The sequence below is a fragment of the Gnatocerus cornutus genome, chromosome 9 (assembly GCF_029298725.1).
Source record: "Gnatocerus cornutus isolate USDA-ARS CGAHR chromosome 9, icGnaCorn1.1, whole genome shotgun sequence".
NCBI lineage: Eukaryota > Metazoa > Arthropoda > Insecta > Coleoptera > Tenebrionidae > Gnatocerus > Gnatocerus cornutus.
Window position 1 is genome coordinate 3,837,313 of NC_142241.1, and position 18,663 is coordinate 3,855,975.

General features: G+C 32.9%; 2 protein-coding genes across 2 annotated transcripts; both read right to left on the reverse strand.

Annotated features, from left to right (window-relative positions):
- Positions 1-10,085: 10,085 nt before the first annotated feature.
- LOC148167870 (cytochrome P450 4C1-like) lies at positions 10,086-11,849 on the reverse strand. The gene is made up of 5 exons (XM_088045407.1): positions 11,660-11,849; positions 11,504-11,613; positions 11,177-11,456; positions 10,691-11,133; positions 10,086-10,643 (listed from the first exon to the last, which is right to left on the reverse strand). Exons 1-5 carry the CDS (start codon positions 11,814-11,816, stop codon positions 10,128-10,130), a joined length of 1,506 nt encoding a protein of 501 aa, XP_087901533.1. The 5' UTR covers positions 11,817-11,849; the 3' UTR covers positions 10,086-10,127.
- Positions 11,850-14,542: 2,693 nt separating this feature from the next.
- LOC148167871 (cytochrome P450 4C1-like) lies at positions 14,543-16,364 on the reverse strand. The gene is made up of 5 exons (XM_088044765.1): positions 16,079-16,364; positions 15,926-16,035; positions 15,611-15,881; positions 15,123-15,565; positions 14,543-15,077 (listed from the first exon to the last, which is right to left on the reverse strand). Exons 1-5 carry the CDS (start codon positions 16,236-16,238, stop codon positions 14,556-14,558), a joined length of 1,506 nt encoding a protein of 501 aa, XP_087900891.1. The 5' UTR covers positions 16,239-16,364; the 3' UTR covers positions 14,543-14,555.
- Between the last annotated feature and the right edge of the window lie 2,299 nt (positions 16,365-18,663).

The following is an 18,663-nucleotide window of genomic DNA, read 5'->3' on the forward strand; positions in this document are numbered from 1 at the left end:
CGCGCACCACCTTCTATGTTGCCATGGTAAAAATACCTTTGGCATAAGAGATTTATCGAAAACAAAATCATGATCGAGTGTTTTTTCAATTTTATAAAAAAAATTGTAGCTCTAGAACATATTCTTTACCTACCTGTAATATTTTGTTATTCGGAATTACCCATATATCCGTTTTAAAATTTGGTAGAATTGATTTTATTAAATACCCGCGGATGCGTTGAAACACAAGAAATGACAAGATGGACTAAATAACTAAATCTAATTTATTTAAATTTATTATCTATTAAAACACTGCGTGACAAAGTTTTAGTAGCCAAAAAACTGTTTTATAGGTAGCCCACCTTTTGATGAAACATATGCCGTTAACCACCAAATTTTATATTTAATTTTAAATGTAAAATTTTATGACTTTGTAAGTTTTAAACATTTGTGTTTCCAAAATAAAAGTCTGTACATTGTCAAATACAATCAATTTCAAATTATTGTAAAAAAATCGAATTTTGTAATAAAGAGTAAAAAAATTGTATCAAAGTTGGCGGCTAAACAAGTTATGATTTGCATATAATTTTTTTAATTTTAGTTTTTTTTATGTGTACTTTAAATATTGATAACCATACATACATTAAAATCATAAGTAAAATAGAAAAAGAATCTCTTTTCTGTGTTTTTTTTAACTACTTATGTTAAAAATTGTGAAGGTTTTGAGGGAAGGATGTCCTTAGGGTATGTACTTTGTTTGGATTATATAACACATTCAAAATTAATTTGAATTTGTTGCACAGTGTAATTTTGAAAATAAAATTGTTATGGTACACATTTTTACGAAACATTTTTTACTTGAAATATAAAGTTTATTAGATGATGCCATCATTTATTATTTCTCTTTATTATTCATTTATTATTTTCGAGGGACATAATATTTCTAAATCGGGAAAACGTTCGAAACAAACTCCAAAGCAAGGCAAATTCATCTGCCTGGTTTATTGCTGAACTGTGGTAGAAAATATGCTAATTTTACAGACGATTTTCACCCTTAAGGGTGGAACACCGTAAAGCAAAATTTCAGTTTTCGTAACTATGCAACCCAACTTGCAGTCGACCTGACAGCTGTCAATCATCAATAAGGGTGCAAATCCTCTGTAGAAATTTTCTTTTGGAATGTTGTTTTGGGATCCAAATTTTCTACCTAAAACTGCCCTGTCCCGCACCCGCCATTGCACACAATAGAGTAAATGTTGTAAAAAATCTTTAACTAGCCGCAAGTGTGTCCTTCAATGCCAGATGTTTGTATCTCTTTGGCTTTTAAATAACTACGAAAGATTTGATGTGTTGATGAATACATAATAGATATTTCGCGAGCTGAGAATTACATACAAACTGACCTGAAAACTATAAGGTTCTAACTAACATTTGCATTAAATTGATCAGTGTTCACGTTATCAGTGATATCTGTTTAATTTATTAAGCATTTATTTAAAAAAATGGCCTATTTAAGTCATTTTGGCTTGTTAAAATATTAACTCACTTCTTTTTTATTACAAGGTGATTTTTTAAAAACGGCAGGTGTTGTAGAATTTTTATTTATAAACCGATTTCAAAAATTTTAAAAACAAATTAAATGGTTTTTAATTTCCCATAAACTGATGATTTTAAAATTTTTCTAAATGTCTTAGTATCTTTTGGGCGATACTTTCTTATTTTAAATTGACACCCATATTTTTTTTTTCATAGTTTAGAAGATATTAATTTTCTTGATTCAGAAATGTGTAATATGTTCTACTTTTACAAAAAATATTAAAAAAAAAATATCAAAAATGAAAAAATTTAGGCAATAAAAGTTAATAAAATCTACGTGCGTGGTGTCAAATAACACAATATCGTTATTGTAATGTCAAAAAGCAGCAAATAACAGAAAGTTTTCTTTCAACAAGATGGGGCTACACCTTACAATGCACAATGCATTTCTCGTAGGTGTCAATTATGCAATAAAAAAAACGGAATGGCGTTTCAGCAGTATTTTAATTAAATTAGGTAGTTGTTTTTTCTGATTTGTAGTTATTATTGTCTTTTGTTATTAATAATTTCAAGAAAAAATGCCGATCCTTTCTGTTATTTGCTGCTTTTTGACATTACAATAACGGCATTCTTTGTTTGACACCATGCACCTAGATTTTGTTAACTTTTATTGCTTTTTTTTTCAATTTTGATAATTTTTTTAAAAATATTTTTGGTAAAAGTAGAACATATTACACATTTCTGAATCAAGAAAATTAATATCTTCCAAATTATGAAAAAAAAATGGGTTCCAATTTAAAATAAGAAAGATGTGTATCGCCCAAAAGATACTAAGACATTTAGAGAAATTTTAAAATCATCAGTTTATAGTAAATTAAAAACCATTTAATTTGTTTTTAAAATTTTTGAAATCGGTTCATAAATAAAAATTCTACAACGCCTGCCGTTTTAAAAAAATCACCCTGTACATGATAGAAAATGTTTAAAAAAATTGCAAAACAGACAATTTAAATTTTCACAAAAAAACACTTAGAACCTTATAATTTTCACGTCGCGATATTTTTAATTTATTAACTATTTAATTAAAAACGACAGAATCTATTACATAATATCATTTTGGGCGGATTAAAGTATTAACTTACTTCTTTTTATACTTGATAGAAAATGTTAAACAAAATCGCAAAACAAAGAATTTAAATTACATATTACAAAAAATCACTTAGAACCTTATAGTTCTCAGATCGCGAATTATGTAACCAGTGGGATAGAGACATCATTATAATTATGAGTGTGGTGAGTGACTTGTCAAGGGCGTTAGCCCGAGGCATGTAATAAGAGCACGAGATTATATGACTGCTATTCTTCGTGTGAGATACAACGTTTTATCTGCGACTTCCTAATAGCCTACTTTTTTAATACAAAATAAAAATTGCAAAATAAGAAAATTGTTGGATCAACTCTAGGTGTTGACAAAAATTATCAAAAATACAAATTTATTCCCACCAATTTGATGTTTGGGAATAAATTGTATTTTTGATAATTTTTGATAAGCAAAATTAAAAATCCAAGTAATAAGATATTCATGACAAATAAACCATCTTTCGAATTGCAAATTTTAGTAATTAAAGTTATACGGACTACGGTAAAAACTGTTGTTGACTCGAAACCCATGAAGTAAAAATTGTATTTGAAAACTCGGATTCTTTTATGACAGGATGAAATTTTGGGTCTCTTCACTGCAGGCATAAAGGGACAGACACCCCATGAAGAGTATTAAGTACTTAACTGCACATCGTAAATCATGCATCCAGAAGAATGTTGAGTTGCCTATCTTCGCAAAAATTGCCCTATTTTGTGATGGACTTTTTTCACAATAACTAAAAAAGTTGCGACTTTTAAGAAAAAACGGCTTCGTACCATAATGTAAAATAAAAGTTGCTACAACCTCGGCATTTTTTTAAAACGGTACGGCTTATAACTTCTTCTGAAAATGGATTTTAGAATTTAAACGTTTTATTTTTTTTTAAAAACAATTAACAACTTTTTTCAAAAACCGGCTTCGTACCCTAAAACAAAAGTGTTTCAGCAACTTATTCATATTTCGTTCACCATTCCAACTCATAGGATGTGACCGCAATTTGGATTTTCGTTTTGCATTGCCAAGCGGTATTCTGCGCTTTACGGTGCGGGACCCTTAAAGATGAGTGGCATGTGTCAAATAGTTAGTATGTTGGGTTGCATATTTTTCAAAACACCAATTTTAGTTGAGGGAGGAGTCTTCACCTAAACCGAGTTTCGAAAGCAATAAAAATTCGGACAGCTGTCAAATTTGCTTGGTCCCTCTGAAGACATCATAAAACGTCATAAAGTGATAATCACTACATTACCCGCAAAGTTGGGACCGAGTATGATTTACTAGGGGTTTCTGCAGCCCACAAAAGTACAATAGGTTTGCCAAGGTCTTCTTTTTTATGTAAAATCTCTAAAAACTGTTTTGGTTCAAACCCAAGCAACAATTCTTCTAGTCGGAGAGCTTGAATCATAAGCTAAATGAACCAAACAATTTTTTTTAATGTTTTATGATGAGTTGATTAAAATCTACTGGAGTGACTAATCGCAACTTAATCGAGGTGCCTCAATTATCTTAATGCTAATTAGTAATTAGTCTTATTTTTATACGAACACAAGTAACAATTCTTCTGCTTTGACCACAACTATCGCCTAAATTTACTTAACCTTATGAACTTTTGGTAACTAAGCATTCGAAGTAAAATTAATGAGAAAATACGATTTCGTCTATGAATTCTAAAAAGATTCTGTACTTTCTTACTTATTTTATTATTGAAAAGATAAAGATAGTAGGTGACAATTTAAAAGCACATACAGAGAAAATACAAACGTAAAAATGCCGGTATAATTTAAGCAAATAAGAAAAAAATGATTATACTATTCCTTTCTCAGGGAAAAGATTTAAATTGTCAGCCGCAAATGGACATTTTATTTCAACAATCGTGTTTATATCTACGAGCCCGTCTGTTGAAGCACCTAAAAAACACATAATTTTGCCTATGAATAGTTTAAATATGTTTTTTTTAATGATGATTTCTTTTTTTAGAGCTGTCTATAGATTATTTTTGTTGGTTGTATAGAAATTCAGTTTTCTTTTTATGTAAATCAGCCATCGCAATTTTTTCAAACATTTTGTCATGGTTTATCGATTTGACATTTAAATTTAAAGACTTGTATCGAATAGAGCCAACAAGTTCTGATGTGTTTCCAGTTCTACGTTTACAAATTTTTGCAAAATTTGATGTTGTTCACCATCATTAACCAAATTTGGGCCCGATTTCATGTTGACTTGCAGAATTCCAAATCAGAGTTGCGCCTTATTAAGCCGCGATTCCACTTGCTTGCTCTAGCCCAGACCAGACCAGACATCCAAGATTTGAGTGACGTTTTTATAATTCTTCAGCCCCTCTCTGCGGTTGGGCCGTAATAAAACATTAAGATGTAATTGCATCCCTGTTTGCTGATGGCTTGTCTGGGCTACGCCAGACAGGCCAAGTTGATTCGGTTTCATGGAACATGACGGACATAAATATGGTGCACTTGGTGATAACTGATATTGACTGATATTCGATTAATTACACAGTAAATTTTGTAATGGAAAAAAGGGTGTATTAATTTTTTGCTGGTTTTGAATTTTAATACAACGGCCGCCGAACCGCACCAACCGGGGTTGTCCGGGAACTCGCCAGACACGGGAAGTTGGTTGAGTTTTGTGGAACGGTGATGTGGACTGGTATTTTATTAATTAGACAAAAATCACATTTTAATGCAAATTTTTCCAAAATCATATTTTGTTGACTGCGTTTCTTAAGTATGATTTGTAAATTACTGTTAAGATCCAATCAAGTGATCAGTGATCAGTGATCACTTGATTGGACCTTAACAATTACATTATTTTGTGAAATATACAGGGTGTCCGGAAAGTCGCGCACCACCGTGAAACTGTATTATCGGACAATGCCATAGATCACCGGAAAATTGTTAAAAACAATCCATGTCTTCAATTTTTCGAGATATGATGGATTAAAAAGACAAAGTTTGATACGAAAATTAACAATTTCTGTGCAATAATTTTACGTTCAAATGAATTTGATACCTAAAAGACATTTTGTGCAAAGGCATGGTGCCAAGAAAATCGGACAAATCTTCTGCAAAATGCCTGAAAACTGTTAACAAGATTTTTGACTCAACAATCTCGATCAGTGTGGCATCGTTCACGTGAAACCATAGTTACATTACTTGTTCATGAGCCGACCTGACTAACGACAACAATACAACAGCCACGTTACTATGGCTTTGAATATTGAAAATTTAAATTATAGGGAGGTTCAGTTCTGCAATGTTGCCATTTTCCTAATTTTCTTTTGGTCCTCCTGCGAAAACAGAATGTCTAGAATTTTTTTTAACAATTTTTTGGTACTTTGGGGGTGCACTTTCCGGACAGTCTGTATGTATAAACTGCTTTCATCATGCCTTCATTAAATAAAATTTAATTAACTCCACAAATGCCAGTTTCTCAAAAATACCAACTACTTTGCAAATTTTGTCTGGATTTGTCTGATTTATCAACGTCTCGTTGAGTTCAAATCTAATCTCAATTATCAACTTGCTACAAATAATTTACTTCTTTTCAAGAAAGAAAACAATTTTGTCTGGTATTTATTACAGAGGCAAAGTTGATTTAGACGATTTTTGTGTAATTAATAAAATAGCATTTAAAATTCTGTTCCACAGAACCGAACCAACTTGCCCTGTCTGGCGAGTTCCCGGACAACCATGGTTGGTTTGGTTCGGAGGGCGTTCTATTGAAATTCAGAACCAGCAAAAAATTTAATCCACCTTGCGTTTATCATTACAAAATTTATATTATTTCTGTGTAATTAATAGAATATCAGTCATAATCAAGTGGATCATATTTATGTCTGCTGTTTCACGGAACTGAACCAACTTAGCCTGTCTGGCGTAGCCCGGACAGACCACCAGTAACTTGGGGTGCAATTGCATCTTAATGTTTTATAGTAAACCCAGTTGACATATACCTAGTAAATTTTATGGCCACATTATGAGAGGGCCGGGCAGTACTTATCCTTGCGATTGGAGACCATAAATGAGCACGAAATGAGTGCGGGCCTATTCAACCATCGGTCAACTCTGTACCTAGAACTTTGTCGGCTGCAGTTTACAACACCCAGTTTTATTTCTATGGGTGGTTTGACTTAAGCCATAAAACGTTTACTAGGTATATGTCAACTGAGGTTACTATATTACGGTCCAACCGCAGAAAGGGGCTGAAGAATTATAAAAACGTCACTCAAATCTTGGATGTCTGGTCTGGTCTGGGCTAGAGCAAACAAGTGGAATCGCGGCTTTAGCAACCCCAATCAAAGTGATGCTACCTTAGCAACTGCGTCAACGCAATTTTGCGTCACTGACTTGAAATTGAGCTCTTAGTGCACTTCGGTAAAATTAGACACGCCAATAGATCTTGAATCTGCTCACAACCGAATGCTGTTAAAAAGTTACGTCTTTTAAAAAAGATAACACATTTTGTGGTCTAAATTGTCACTAACAGTTATTTTTATATGATTGTAAATGGCGCAAATTGTGCCAAGACTATAAAAATGATGACATATCAACGACCAAAATTAATTTTATAAAATTTATGTTGTGCTACTTGTAAAACTAAATGATTTTACAAATATAAATTCAAAAGTTCCGCAATTAAAATTAAAAGTTGACTTGTTTTGCATTTTTTACAATAGGATTGGTTTTTGTGAAATTACTGATTTAATACACGAAGTAATTTTCCCGGTGTGTAAAAATGTTGACTGTTACTTGTGTCTTCATCACCAATCAAGCTTTTATCAAAATCAAACTGTAGCTAAAAAGCTCTAAATATTCAGAGGGAATGGAGGGTTGGTAACAAACGCAGGTACCTACAAAATGACCCATGGAACTTGTAAATCTTTCGACGGTTTACTGCTTCCATTACTTGCGGTTTAGGGTAATAAATCAATCTTTGCTCACAGAATAAGACCGAACTTTTAATAATGAAATTGAACGGAATAATATCTTCTTTATTTATAAAGCAAATTGAACGAATTTTGTAAGATGTTGTTTTGATACATAGTTCTACGTAATGATTTTTTCAAAATAATAAAATAGCATCAAATATAGTGTGAAATGGAAAACTGTTAAATTGTGCATCAAGAAAATTCCGAAGTTTTTTTAAAAAACTAAAAAAACAGTCTTTTAGTAATGGAAGTAACAAACCTATCCTCGAAAACCGAAGTCGATATCTTGAAGACTCCTTTTAAAAAGTATAAAGGCAATATTTGTTTCCACTAAGGTTTTATTAAATAGTTCTAATTTATACAATGATCACACCATGCTGGGACATATAAAAACCTAACATCCAATTGATAACCATTTGAACCAATTGAAATTACATGAAAATGTATGTACCGTCCATTCGCCAAAAATTAACAAAACTAATTTTGTTTAAAAAGTTTTAGGTTACATGTATATGTTAAGGATCTAAGTGATTTTTTATGAGAATTTAAATTGTTTGTTTTGCGATTTTTCTATCTAGTATAAAAAAGTAGTAAGTTAATACTTTAAAAAGGCGGAATGATACTTATAGATCCTGTCATTTTTTTTAAATAAATACTGAATAAATTCAAGATTTATCACTGATAACGTGAACACTGAACAATTTAATGCAAATGTTAGTTAGAACCTTCTAGTTATATGGTCAATAAAAGTATGTACATAATTAATAGTACTTAAGTATAAATATGAACATTTCGGAATACATAAAGGTTATTGCTACGTAATTATTTTCTTTTGTGTGGCGATTTGTTGATTTACAGCATAATTATGGTCAACTAACTTTTAACTAACTTTATCAATGAATGCAGTTCGATTTCCGGGCGAAGGCGGGTGCATTATCAAATTAAAAATCAAGAAAATCATCGCCACTCTTGATCCATTCTTGATGCCAAATTTGATAACAAAAGTGGTCAGTTTTCGACCCGTCGGCGTGGATAGAAAACTATAATTCTACCTTTTTGGGTATTAAAAGGATTTAATTTTGAGGAAAAGAAGATCAAATTTTTAAATGACTTGCGGAAAACACCGGAAAAAGTTTTAAATATTTCATTGACCACAGCGGATCAAAGAAACAGTGTTTTGTGGCACTGTAAGCGAGAACAAAGACTGACGGCTAGTAATTTTGGTAGAATTTGTAAACTGCGACCAAGTACATGTAGAGCGAAGGTGGCAGCAGGAATAATAGAAATCAAAATTTCGCGTAACAAATACACGTTTTGTGGCATTGAAAACGAACCCAAAGCTTTGGCTTGCGCGTATAAGTTATTAGGAGAAAAGGAGAAAGGATGTTGTCCAGAACAACTACAAAATCTGAACCTGGACATTCACTGTGAAGATTCACCCCCACCTGAACCAAAATTTCTCCCGGGTGGACTCTTCATATGTCAGAACAATTCATTTTTGACAGCCTCACCAGATGGGCTGATAGGCGACAATAGGCTCGAAAATTTGACACCGCAGGAAACAATTGTTGCAAAAAAATAAAATTTTGTTTGATCACTGGAGCAAACACGATTTCACTAAACAAAAACCGTCAGTATTTTTATCAAGTCCAAAGACAATTGCTAGTTACGAGAAGAGGATACTGTTTTTTCATAGTTTGGACTTTTTTTTTTGTTTTTATGTTTGAGTAAACATTTCATGTTTTTTTCTGTATATTTTTATTTTTTTCTTTGTATTTTCTTTTGTTTTAGTAGATTTTTTTTGGTTTTGCAGTTTTTTTTGTGTTTTTTTGTTTTTTTTTCATTATATTATTTGTTTATATAAGTTTTATTACTATTTCAAATTCCTTTTGATCATACACCTGAAACTAATTTTGCTTATTATGTAAGCAAAACTTATTTATAAAAAAACATTTGTTTTAAAAAATGTCTTCCTTTTTTGTTTGTGAAATATTTGTGCAAAGAACTTTCAAGCTAATGCTGCATTTCTTCTCGGTTAGATTTATGGTTTATTTACTATTTTATGATCTGACCCTCGATTTGACCATACCCCAAACTTTACCTACTCAGAAGTAAGACGAGTGAGACCGATGCATAATTGCTTCGAAACTGAAATTTACCGTTAGGATTTTAGCAGTTCAACCTTAATCGTAAAAAATTAAAAAAAAAAACCTAACCTTGGTACTGAGATTATAGAAAAGTGTTCTGATTTGAATTTTAATAAATTTATTTTCAAATATAAATTTCAAATTTTGTGCCAATTTTTGAACTTTGACGCAAGCGTAGATGTGCCAATGCAATTCTAAATATCTTTTTTCAACTGGGGGATGGTTGGTATATTGTAAGAAGGTATGTGGCTTTGTGGTTCCGACTGATTTTATTATGCGCAAATCAACAGTAAGCCTCCGAATGCGGCTAAAAAGTTATATCTATAACTTAAACAGGTGGTAAAACTCGATCTGGGTCTTTATTTTCAATTTTTTCGTACATTTAGATCTTCCTGGGGAAAAACTTAACTTTAATTCCTTCCCGCGTCCTCAGCACGATGTCCGCAACTAACGAAATAGTCTCCGGTGTATCCACCGGTTCTAAAACGAAATTTCCCAAAATTGCGCACACTGTGGCTTTCAGTTCCAACATTGCGAATCTCTGACCAATGCAGTTCCTTGGTCCTGCACTAAACGGCAAATAAGCGAAAGGGTGTCGGTTTTGGATATTTTCCGGTAAAAATCGATCAGGATCGAATTTCTCAGGATTGGGGTAAATATCAGGATTATGATGAATGTCGTAAATGTGTATAATCGCCATTGTTTCTTTGGGTAGGAGGTAACCACTGGACGTTACGCAATCTTCTCCAAGAGTTCGTGCAATTAGAGGGACGCTCGGGTAGAATCTTAGACTTTCTTTAATGCAGCGTTCGAGGTATTTCATGTTTTGAAGGTCCGAGAATGAAGGCTTCTTGCGGATGTCGCCAAGCACCTCGGTCAGCTCTTGGACGATGAGTTCCTAGATTGTTATTTTAGTTTTAAACAGGTTGAAGAGGGTAATCTCACCTGCGCGTCTTTATGGCAAGCTAACAACATTAAACAAAACGTTAGAGCAACAGAAGTAGTGTCGTGTCCTTCGAACGTGAAAGTATCAACTTCTTCTTGTATTCCGGAGTTACTAATCAAATTATCTTTAATCTTAGCTGACAACAACAAATCCAACATTGCTAGTCTCTTCTTGCCTTTGTACACCTCGTGTTCTTCCGTTGGTAGTTCAATTTCTTTGAAGTTTTTCTCGCGGTTACCGATCATCTCCTTGGTGAATTTATGCAGAGTTTTCACAGTTCTGAACTCTCTGAACCGCAGCGGACTTAAGATATTTCCATAGTCTTGTATGCACCACGGATGAAAAATTCTGTAGAGCAAGATCTGCCCAATATCATAGATTGACTGTTTGTAGTCAACATCCTTTTTTGTGTCAAATTCCAGCTTAGTACCCATCGCCGTCTCTACAACAAAATGTTAGGTACCATCAAATTGGTAAAGTCGTACCTGTGATAGTCTTCAAAGTATACTGTCCAATATGAGAGGTAATTTCAACGTCTGGTTTCTTCAGAGACTCTTTCTTTAGAATTTCGACCAAATTTTCGCTTTCTTCGTTGAAAACCCCAACAAAATTCTGGAGGATGTTAAAATGAAACGCTGGCGTTAAGATTTTCCGTCTTGTTTGCCACTTGGAGCCGGAGCTGGTCAACAAACCGCCTTGCAACCAGTTATGAAGAACGTTGTACAGTTGTCCTTTTTCATTATGAACAGAATTCGACATGATTAACTACAACCTAAACTGAGTTACTTGTTTCGGAAGTTGTGAGGAACTACCTCGCAATCTTCAGGGCTGAGAATGTTCGCAGCGATTTTATGAACGGCGAAGAGTTTGTAAACTGGGTAATATTTCTCTCGGCATTGTCGGAGAATTTGAAAAATTCGATCTAAAAAAAAGATGATTACGGTGGTGTTTTTTTGGGGACATTTTACCTGGCGTTGTCTGGAAATGATTTAAGTTTCCGATTAGAATTCCACCCCGGGGAAGTCCGGGAAGGCGTGTCAAGATTCGGTAATTCTTGATCCATTTCTGGATATACAAACATGCAATTATTGCAAAAAGAGTTGGTATAAGAAGCGCTGCCAACATTACGGTACGGTTTTTAAAATAAACGTTTTTTAATATCTCTCTTCATTTTATTAGTCAGCGAGGAGGTCAAACTTGCTATTTTTTCATTCACGGTAAATATTATGATTTCTAATCTTATCGGTGTTTTGCAATTGCACGCAAACACGCTTTTCCTTAAGACAAATTTATTAAATACGATGACTCAGACAAAAAATTACTGATTACGGAAGACAAAATTTTATTGGTTCTTGGCCGAATTGGTGGTCATTTTGTATTGGTACATGTTAAAAGCGAGACGAAGCCGAGCAGCCAACAAAAAAATTGCTAACTTTTGATTGGATGTGTGGAGTTTTCGACCGGTCAATCAGGGCCGATTGCAGAAACGCTGATTAAACAACGGACTATAAAATCTTGGATTAAATTTAGTCCTGACTATATTTTGATCCCATTGCAGAAACGTGGTTTGTAGATAAGATTACGTAATCCAGGATAAAACGTTTTTGATTGTGGACGAACCACATTTTTGACATGTATTTCACGAATGGACCCAAAACTTTGAAATGTCGTTTTAACCAACTATGACACTACTGTAAGTACAAGATTAATCTTGCTTGGAGATTTCTAGCACGGCTAAGAGGTTATGGGGGCTACTGAGAACTACCAAATTATTTAATTATTGGGGAAATAGCGAATTTTCTAACATTTCTTAACAAAACTTTTAAGTCACAGAAATGAATTTTTATTTGGAAAATTATTCATAATTAACTATCTCAAAATTACACCCCCTGTACATTATTTTACAATTAGGTTTATCATTTTAAACGGCTCTGAATACTAAATTGTATTACTCTCTTACTTCTATTATGGAAACCACGATTTTAGAGCGTTTTTCTCTATACCAAATGTTATAAAAACTAATGAAATTTGTGAAGAAATAACAAAGTTACAAAAAAGGAAAAAATTAGAAACAAAGCTCTAATTGCAATTGTAACATGTATTAAAATATTATCCAGACTATTTTTCAAAAACTTGCTTTTTAAAAAAAAACCTTGAATTGACCTATTTAAAATGCCTTTCCAAATGATTTTAACATAACACTTTTGATTTATCTTTTTGTTAATTAAAAATTTTCAGATAAATGACAAAAGTAGAGTTCAAATCATTTGTGAAAGCGTTTTAAATAAGTTCATTCTAGGTTCATTGAATTTTTTTTAAAAAGCAGATACTGTGTTTTTGCTTGGAACAGCCGATTTATGCCTAGAATCCAGTGTAAAATCTTGTATAGAAACACTCTCACTATCTGTCAAAACTTTGATCAAAAATTGGTCTAGAGATTTTTTTCTCTTTCAAACGCTATTAAAACGAACGAAATCGGTTAAATAATAACGAACTTAATAAACTTCGATTTTCAAACAACCCCTAAATGCTTAAATTGATTTGAAATCGAAAAGAACAACCTCTTGGTCAGTGGTTTTCTTACAACATTTGTGCTTATTTTCAAAAAAATTTAATGTTTGATTCCTGAAAACGCATAATAATTAATAATAATTTCTCGTCGATTTTCGTTGTTTTCTGGCTTGAATTCGCAAAGAAGAGCACGAAATCTACAAAATCATCACTTTTTATCAAGATTTAACGGCTGAATTGCAAGAAAACAGCAGAATTCTGCACGAAATCGTCAAAATTCTTAGAGAAAACCGCATATTTCGATGCAAAACGACGATTTCTCGCCGATTTTATAATTATTATATTATATATATATATTATTATTATATTATAATAAAACGCAAAACCACATGACCTAAAAGATTTTCCTTAGAACTGTCAATTTAGTCTGTCCTATAATCCATCAAACCTGTGAGATTTTAAAATTAGGGTAATAAGATTTCTCTGTTGTGAATATTATTGTTAATTACTATAACAATTATTAAATTCCAAACGTTTTTATTAATTTTGCAAGCAAATCTAACCCCCAAAATGTCAATAAATTCATGTAAAGTGTTAAAAATATCCTCGAAAATAACATAAAGGTTTGTTTAGAAAAGCGTCTCAAAGGCAGAGAGAAGATTACAGTAAACTTCACTTGTCATTACTCTTTTAAACTTAAATAGTTATTTACAGTCGCGTGTGGTAACTTACATTTTACAGCGCGAAATCAGTTTGAAGCACGACGGCGTAGCCGGAGTGCTTTAATGATTGAGCGCTGTAAAATGGTTAACGCACAAGAGTTGTATTAAACTTTTTGGCGGAAAAATTTTAATTTAAGTAATTGGATTTTTCAAAATTTATGAGAACTGTCACATCTGACATTTGTAAATTTCATCATCTGTCAATTCTGTCAATTTTGTAGTTGGTGCACAAAAAGTACACAAGATGGCACTGTATAAAAAACGTTTTACGTTGACTTTAAAAATAGAAATATTGTCTTAATTGAGATAATAATTTAGGTAGATTACACTTTGTGATCAATCTTCATTATGGTAAAGTGATTTTAATTTATAAACGCATGTGAAGAGCAGACGATTTGGGCAATTTTTACAGCACGGCATGTGTAAACGTCCAGAGCGCCCAAATCTAGTGTTTCCGAAGATGTCAATTGAATGTTAATTTGACGTTTACAATTCATGAGGCCAAAAAAATATTAATCTGCAATCGAATTTGACATAATCGTAGATTAAAACTTTAGTCTTGAACTAAAAATTTAATCCGCGTTTCTGCGGTGTTTAGAGCACAGAGTAAAACAAAAAGAAGTTTGTTCGTTTATTCATTCTGTCCCAACTCACGTGGAACAAACCTGACTCTAATTCCATCTTTCGCACGAAGAACAATATCAGCAACGAGCACCACGGATTCCACTGTGTCCACAGGTTCCAGAACAAAACTCCCCAAAATGGCGCATAAAGTAGCCTTCATTTCTAACATGGCGAATTTCTGGCCAATACAGTTTCTTGGTCCTGCGCTAAACGGCAAATAGGCGTAAGGATGTCTTTTTTGGCAGTTCTCCGGGAGAAAACGATCAGGATCAAACTTTTCAGGATCAGGATAGATGTCGTGATTGTGATGAATGTCATAAATATGAACGACGACGGTGGTACCCTTGGGTACTTCGTACCCACTGTTAAGTTTGACGTCTTCCCCGAGAGTTCTAGACATGAAGAAGACGCTCGGGTACAACCTCAGACTCTCTTTGATGCAGCGTTCCATGTATTGCAACTTCTGGAGATCGTGGTAAGTCGGTTTGCCATCTTCGAGAACTTCAAGCATTTCCTCGACGATACGTTTCTGGAAATGGAGATTTTAAAACGTCTTTGGAATTTTATTAATTACCTGGGCATCTTTATTGTTTGCTAGTAGGAGGAGAACGAAACCAAGGGCCACAGCGGTGGTGTCGTGGCCTTCAAACATGAAGGTGTCAACTTCTTCTTGGATTCCGTCGTTAAAGATGGTTCCTTCTCTTCTCTTGGTTGACAATAAAAGATCCAACATTGCGAGGCGCTTCTTCCCTTTATAAACATCATGTTCTTCTTTTGGTAACTCGGTATCATCAAAGTTCTTTTCGCGGTCTTCAATGACTTCTTTGGTAAAATTGTGCAAGGTTTTAACTACTTGTCTTTCTTTTCTAAAGAGCGGACTGAAAAAATTCAAACGATAGTCGATGAACAAAGGATGGGTCAAACGGTAACGAAGAATTCTTCCGATTTCATAAACGGCTTGTTTATAGTTTCGCTCTTTCTTATTTTTCAGTTCCAATTTAGTACCCATTGCGGTTTCTAAAAACAGTTGTGAAAAAGAGAAGTATCTTTGAATGCTAGTACCAGTTATAGTTTTTAGTGTGAACTGGTTGATGTGCGGAGTTACGTTCACCTGTCTGTGATCACTCTTTAAGCCTGCGACGAGTTTCTCAGCTTCTTCATTGAAGATGCAGATGAATTGTTGTAGAATATTGAAGTGGAAAGCCGGTGTTAGGATCTTCCTTCGTTTTTGCCACCGCGTCCCACGACTTGTTAAAAGACCAAATCTAAGCCACTGGTGAAGGAGCTTGTAAATGTAACCTTTCTCGTTGTGTACAGGATTGGAAAGAATCAACTAAAAGACTGTTTAAGACAAGAAATATTTGAACGAGAAATCACCTCGCAGTCTTCAGGAGATAAAATATTAATTCCGACATTGAAAACAGTGTACAACTTGTAAACGGGGTAGAAATCTCGGGCACACTTTCGCAAGACCTGAAACAGTTTCTCTGGACAAAAAATGAAGATGTTCTTCTTAAGAGGTAAAGTTACCTGAAGGTTGTTGAAGGTGGTACATGTTTCCAATAATGTACCCTTTGCTCGGAGGCCCTGGTATTTTACTCATAATGAAGAAGTTTTTGATGAGGATCCCACATTTTAAGTAGAGATAAATGAAGCAGACTATGAAAACAAGAAGGTAGAAAAAGATCATGATGCATCGAAAAAAACACTGATTTGGAAAAAGGACTTTTATCGTTTTTATGTAAGAGTGTGAAGTGGGCTTATCATAATCTATTTATTTATAAAGGACTCTGGAATTTAAAACAAATCGGTTGGACGTTTTGCCCGTTTTGTTAACACGGTTACCAACCCTTATCAAATTACAAAGCCGCCTCTTTGAACACCCTGTTACCTAAATTCCTTTCCGAGAACCATAGAAACGTTAAATTGTTTTTATTTAATTTTGTGCATCTAATAATAACAATAATGAAAAATTTCTGTACTTGACTGATAAAAACAATTTTTCATTTTGATTGACCTTGATTGTGACAGATTCGATAACTTTGTTGATTCATTATGTATCGGCTCCTTATCTTTGTAAAAATTTTGACCTTTGCAGTGAGTCAGGCTCAATGTCGTATGCAGACAACACAAGCATTACGTGGTTTGTTGACTGAAGCACATTTGAACTCTTTCAATTTCTATTTTAAGCTTGAATTGCTATGAAAATTATCTATTTTTTGACTCTTTGGGTCAAGCGTCTAATCGGTACAATTGTTTTGTTGAGGATCTAAGTTCGTTGCGCACAAGTACATTATGAAATCTTTTACGTGTGTTTTAAAAATTCACAACAAACGTAAAGAGAAAACTGGACAAATTTAGTTTTGTGTTTTTTTGTTTATAACTATTGCCAAGAACAAATTAAAATTAGTGTTGTTACAGCAGCTTTTATTTCATCAACTTAGTACGCATTTTTCTAATCTTTTCGGGTTCAACTCTGGGTTGAGACTTAACTCTAATGTTTAACTTCGTTTTAACTAACACAATGGTTTCCGCCGCATTCATCGCCTCCAACTTGAAATTTCCTTAAGGCCATGTTCAACGTTTTTCTCTTATGGGGAATCCCATGTAAAGTTCTGGGAAGTTTTCAGACTTAGTTTCATAGGTATCAATTTCGTTCAAAAACTCATCTGTTTGTAATACAATTCTGTAACGATTGGCCGAAGTAAAAAAATAATTAAAAAAAAATTCGGCAAGTTATAATAGTTTAATAATTCGGAATTTTCAAACAATTCCATAAAATAGAACCTGTTCAAAATACCAAGTTTTTTCTTCGACCAAATTGTAGAGAATAAACTTGTGATGACATTGATAAAAAAATTCTTAAATTATATAAAAAATAATTTAGTTATCTTCCCAGAACGATTACACGTTTTTGAATCTCGTATCGAAATAAGATTTATATAAATACTTTGATAGTAGAGTCCGATACTTTACAAATTACACCCATGAAACTTAATAATTACAATATCTCATTATTATTATTTAATGTTTATCTTCATAAATAAATTAATTTTTTCCCGAAAAGGTGGGATTTGTGTAATTGCAAAAATTGAAGAATTAATAGATGAACTGAGATCTTCGAATTTTGTCCAAAATTTTTGTATGTACAAAAAATAGTGAACATAATTAGAAATAATTAAACTATAAATAATATGTAATTATATTCTGTTGTTTTAGTGATTGATCTATCCCTTTAAAAACTTTAAATTACGAGAAATTTTTCAGTCTTTTCACCACCCCAAAGTCATAATTTTGACAACAAGACGTTATACTACTGTCTGGTTGTTCTCAAAATACGTATGTGTGAATTTTGAAAAGTCTACGTATGTGAAATGCTAAAAATTATTTCGCTTTCAGCCAAGTTTTCGTATTTAATTAATCAAAAAGTCATTAAATATTCACTTTACAAAAATTGTATACAGCATTTAACATAGTGCACGTTAAACAGATTTTTACTCAAGTAGTTTTCGAGTAATCGTGTTTGGAAAAATACATTGAATTTGCCTTATATTGAAATTTGTTCGAGATCTTAAAAAATAAAGATAAAGGCAAATATTTATCACCTAAACTATTCTAAAACAATTTAAAATAATAATTCATCAGATATAAAGTTCAAAATTTTGAAATGATTGTCCTCAAAGCTACGTTCAGTTTGAATGAAAGAGAAAAATCTTGTTTCAGGCAAATTTAAGATTTTGTGTGTTTATGGAAAAGCTTCAGTTGTAAACTATCCCTTCGGCTACAAAATTGATTTATGGTACTCGCATTTCTACCTACCAGATAGACCTCTCTGGTACAGAGAAAAGAGATGTCACTGCTAGACAAGGATAACATGCTTCGAATATGAAATTTTCCAAACACGATTTCTCAAAAACTATTAACTTTAAAAAAAATCGGTTTGGTCGACATTATGTAAAATTAGTCTACGCATGTGGAGTGCTAAAAATTATTTCGCTTTTAGCCAAGTTTTCATATTTAATTAATCAAAAAGTCATTAAAGAATCATTTTACAAAAATTATATATAGCATTCAACATAGTGCACGTTGAACAGATTCATATGCAAAAAACAGAA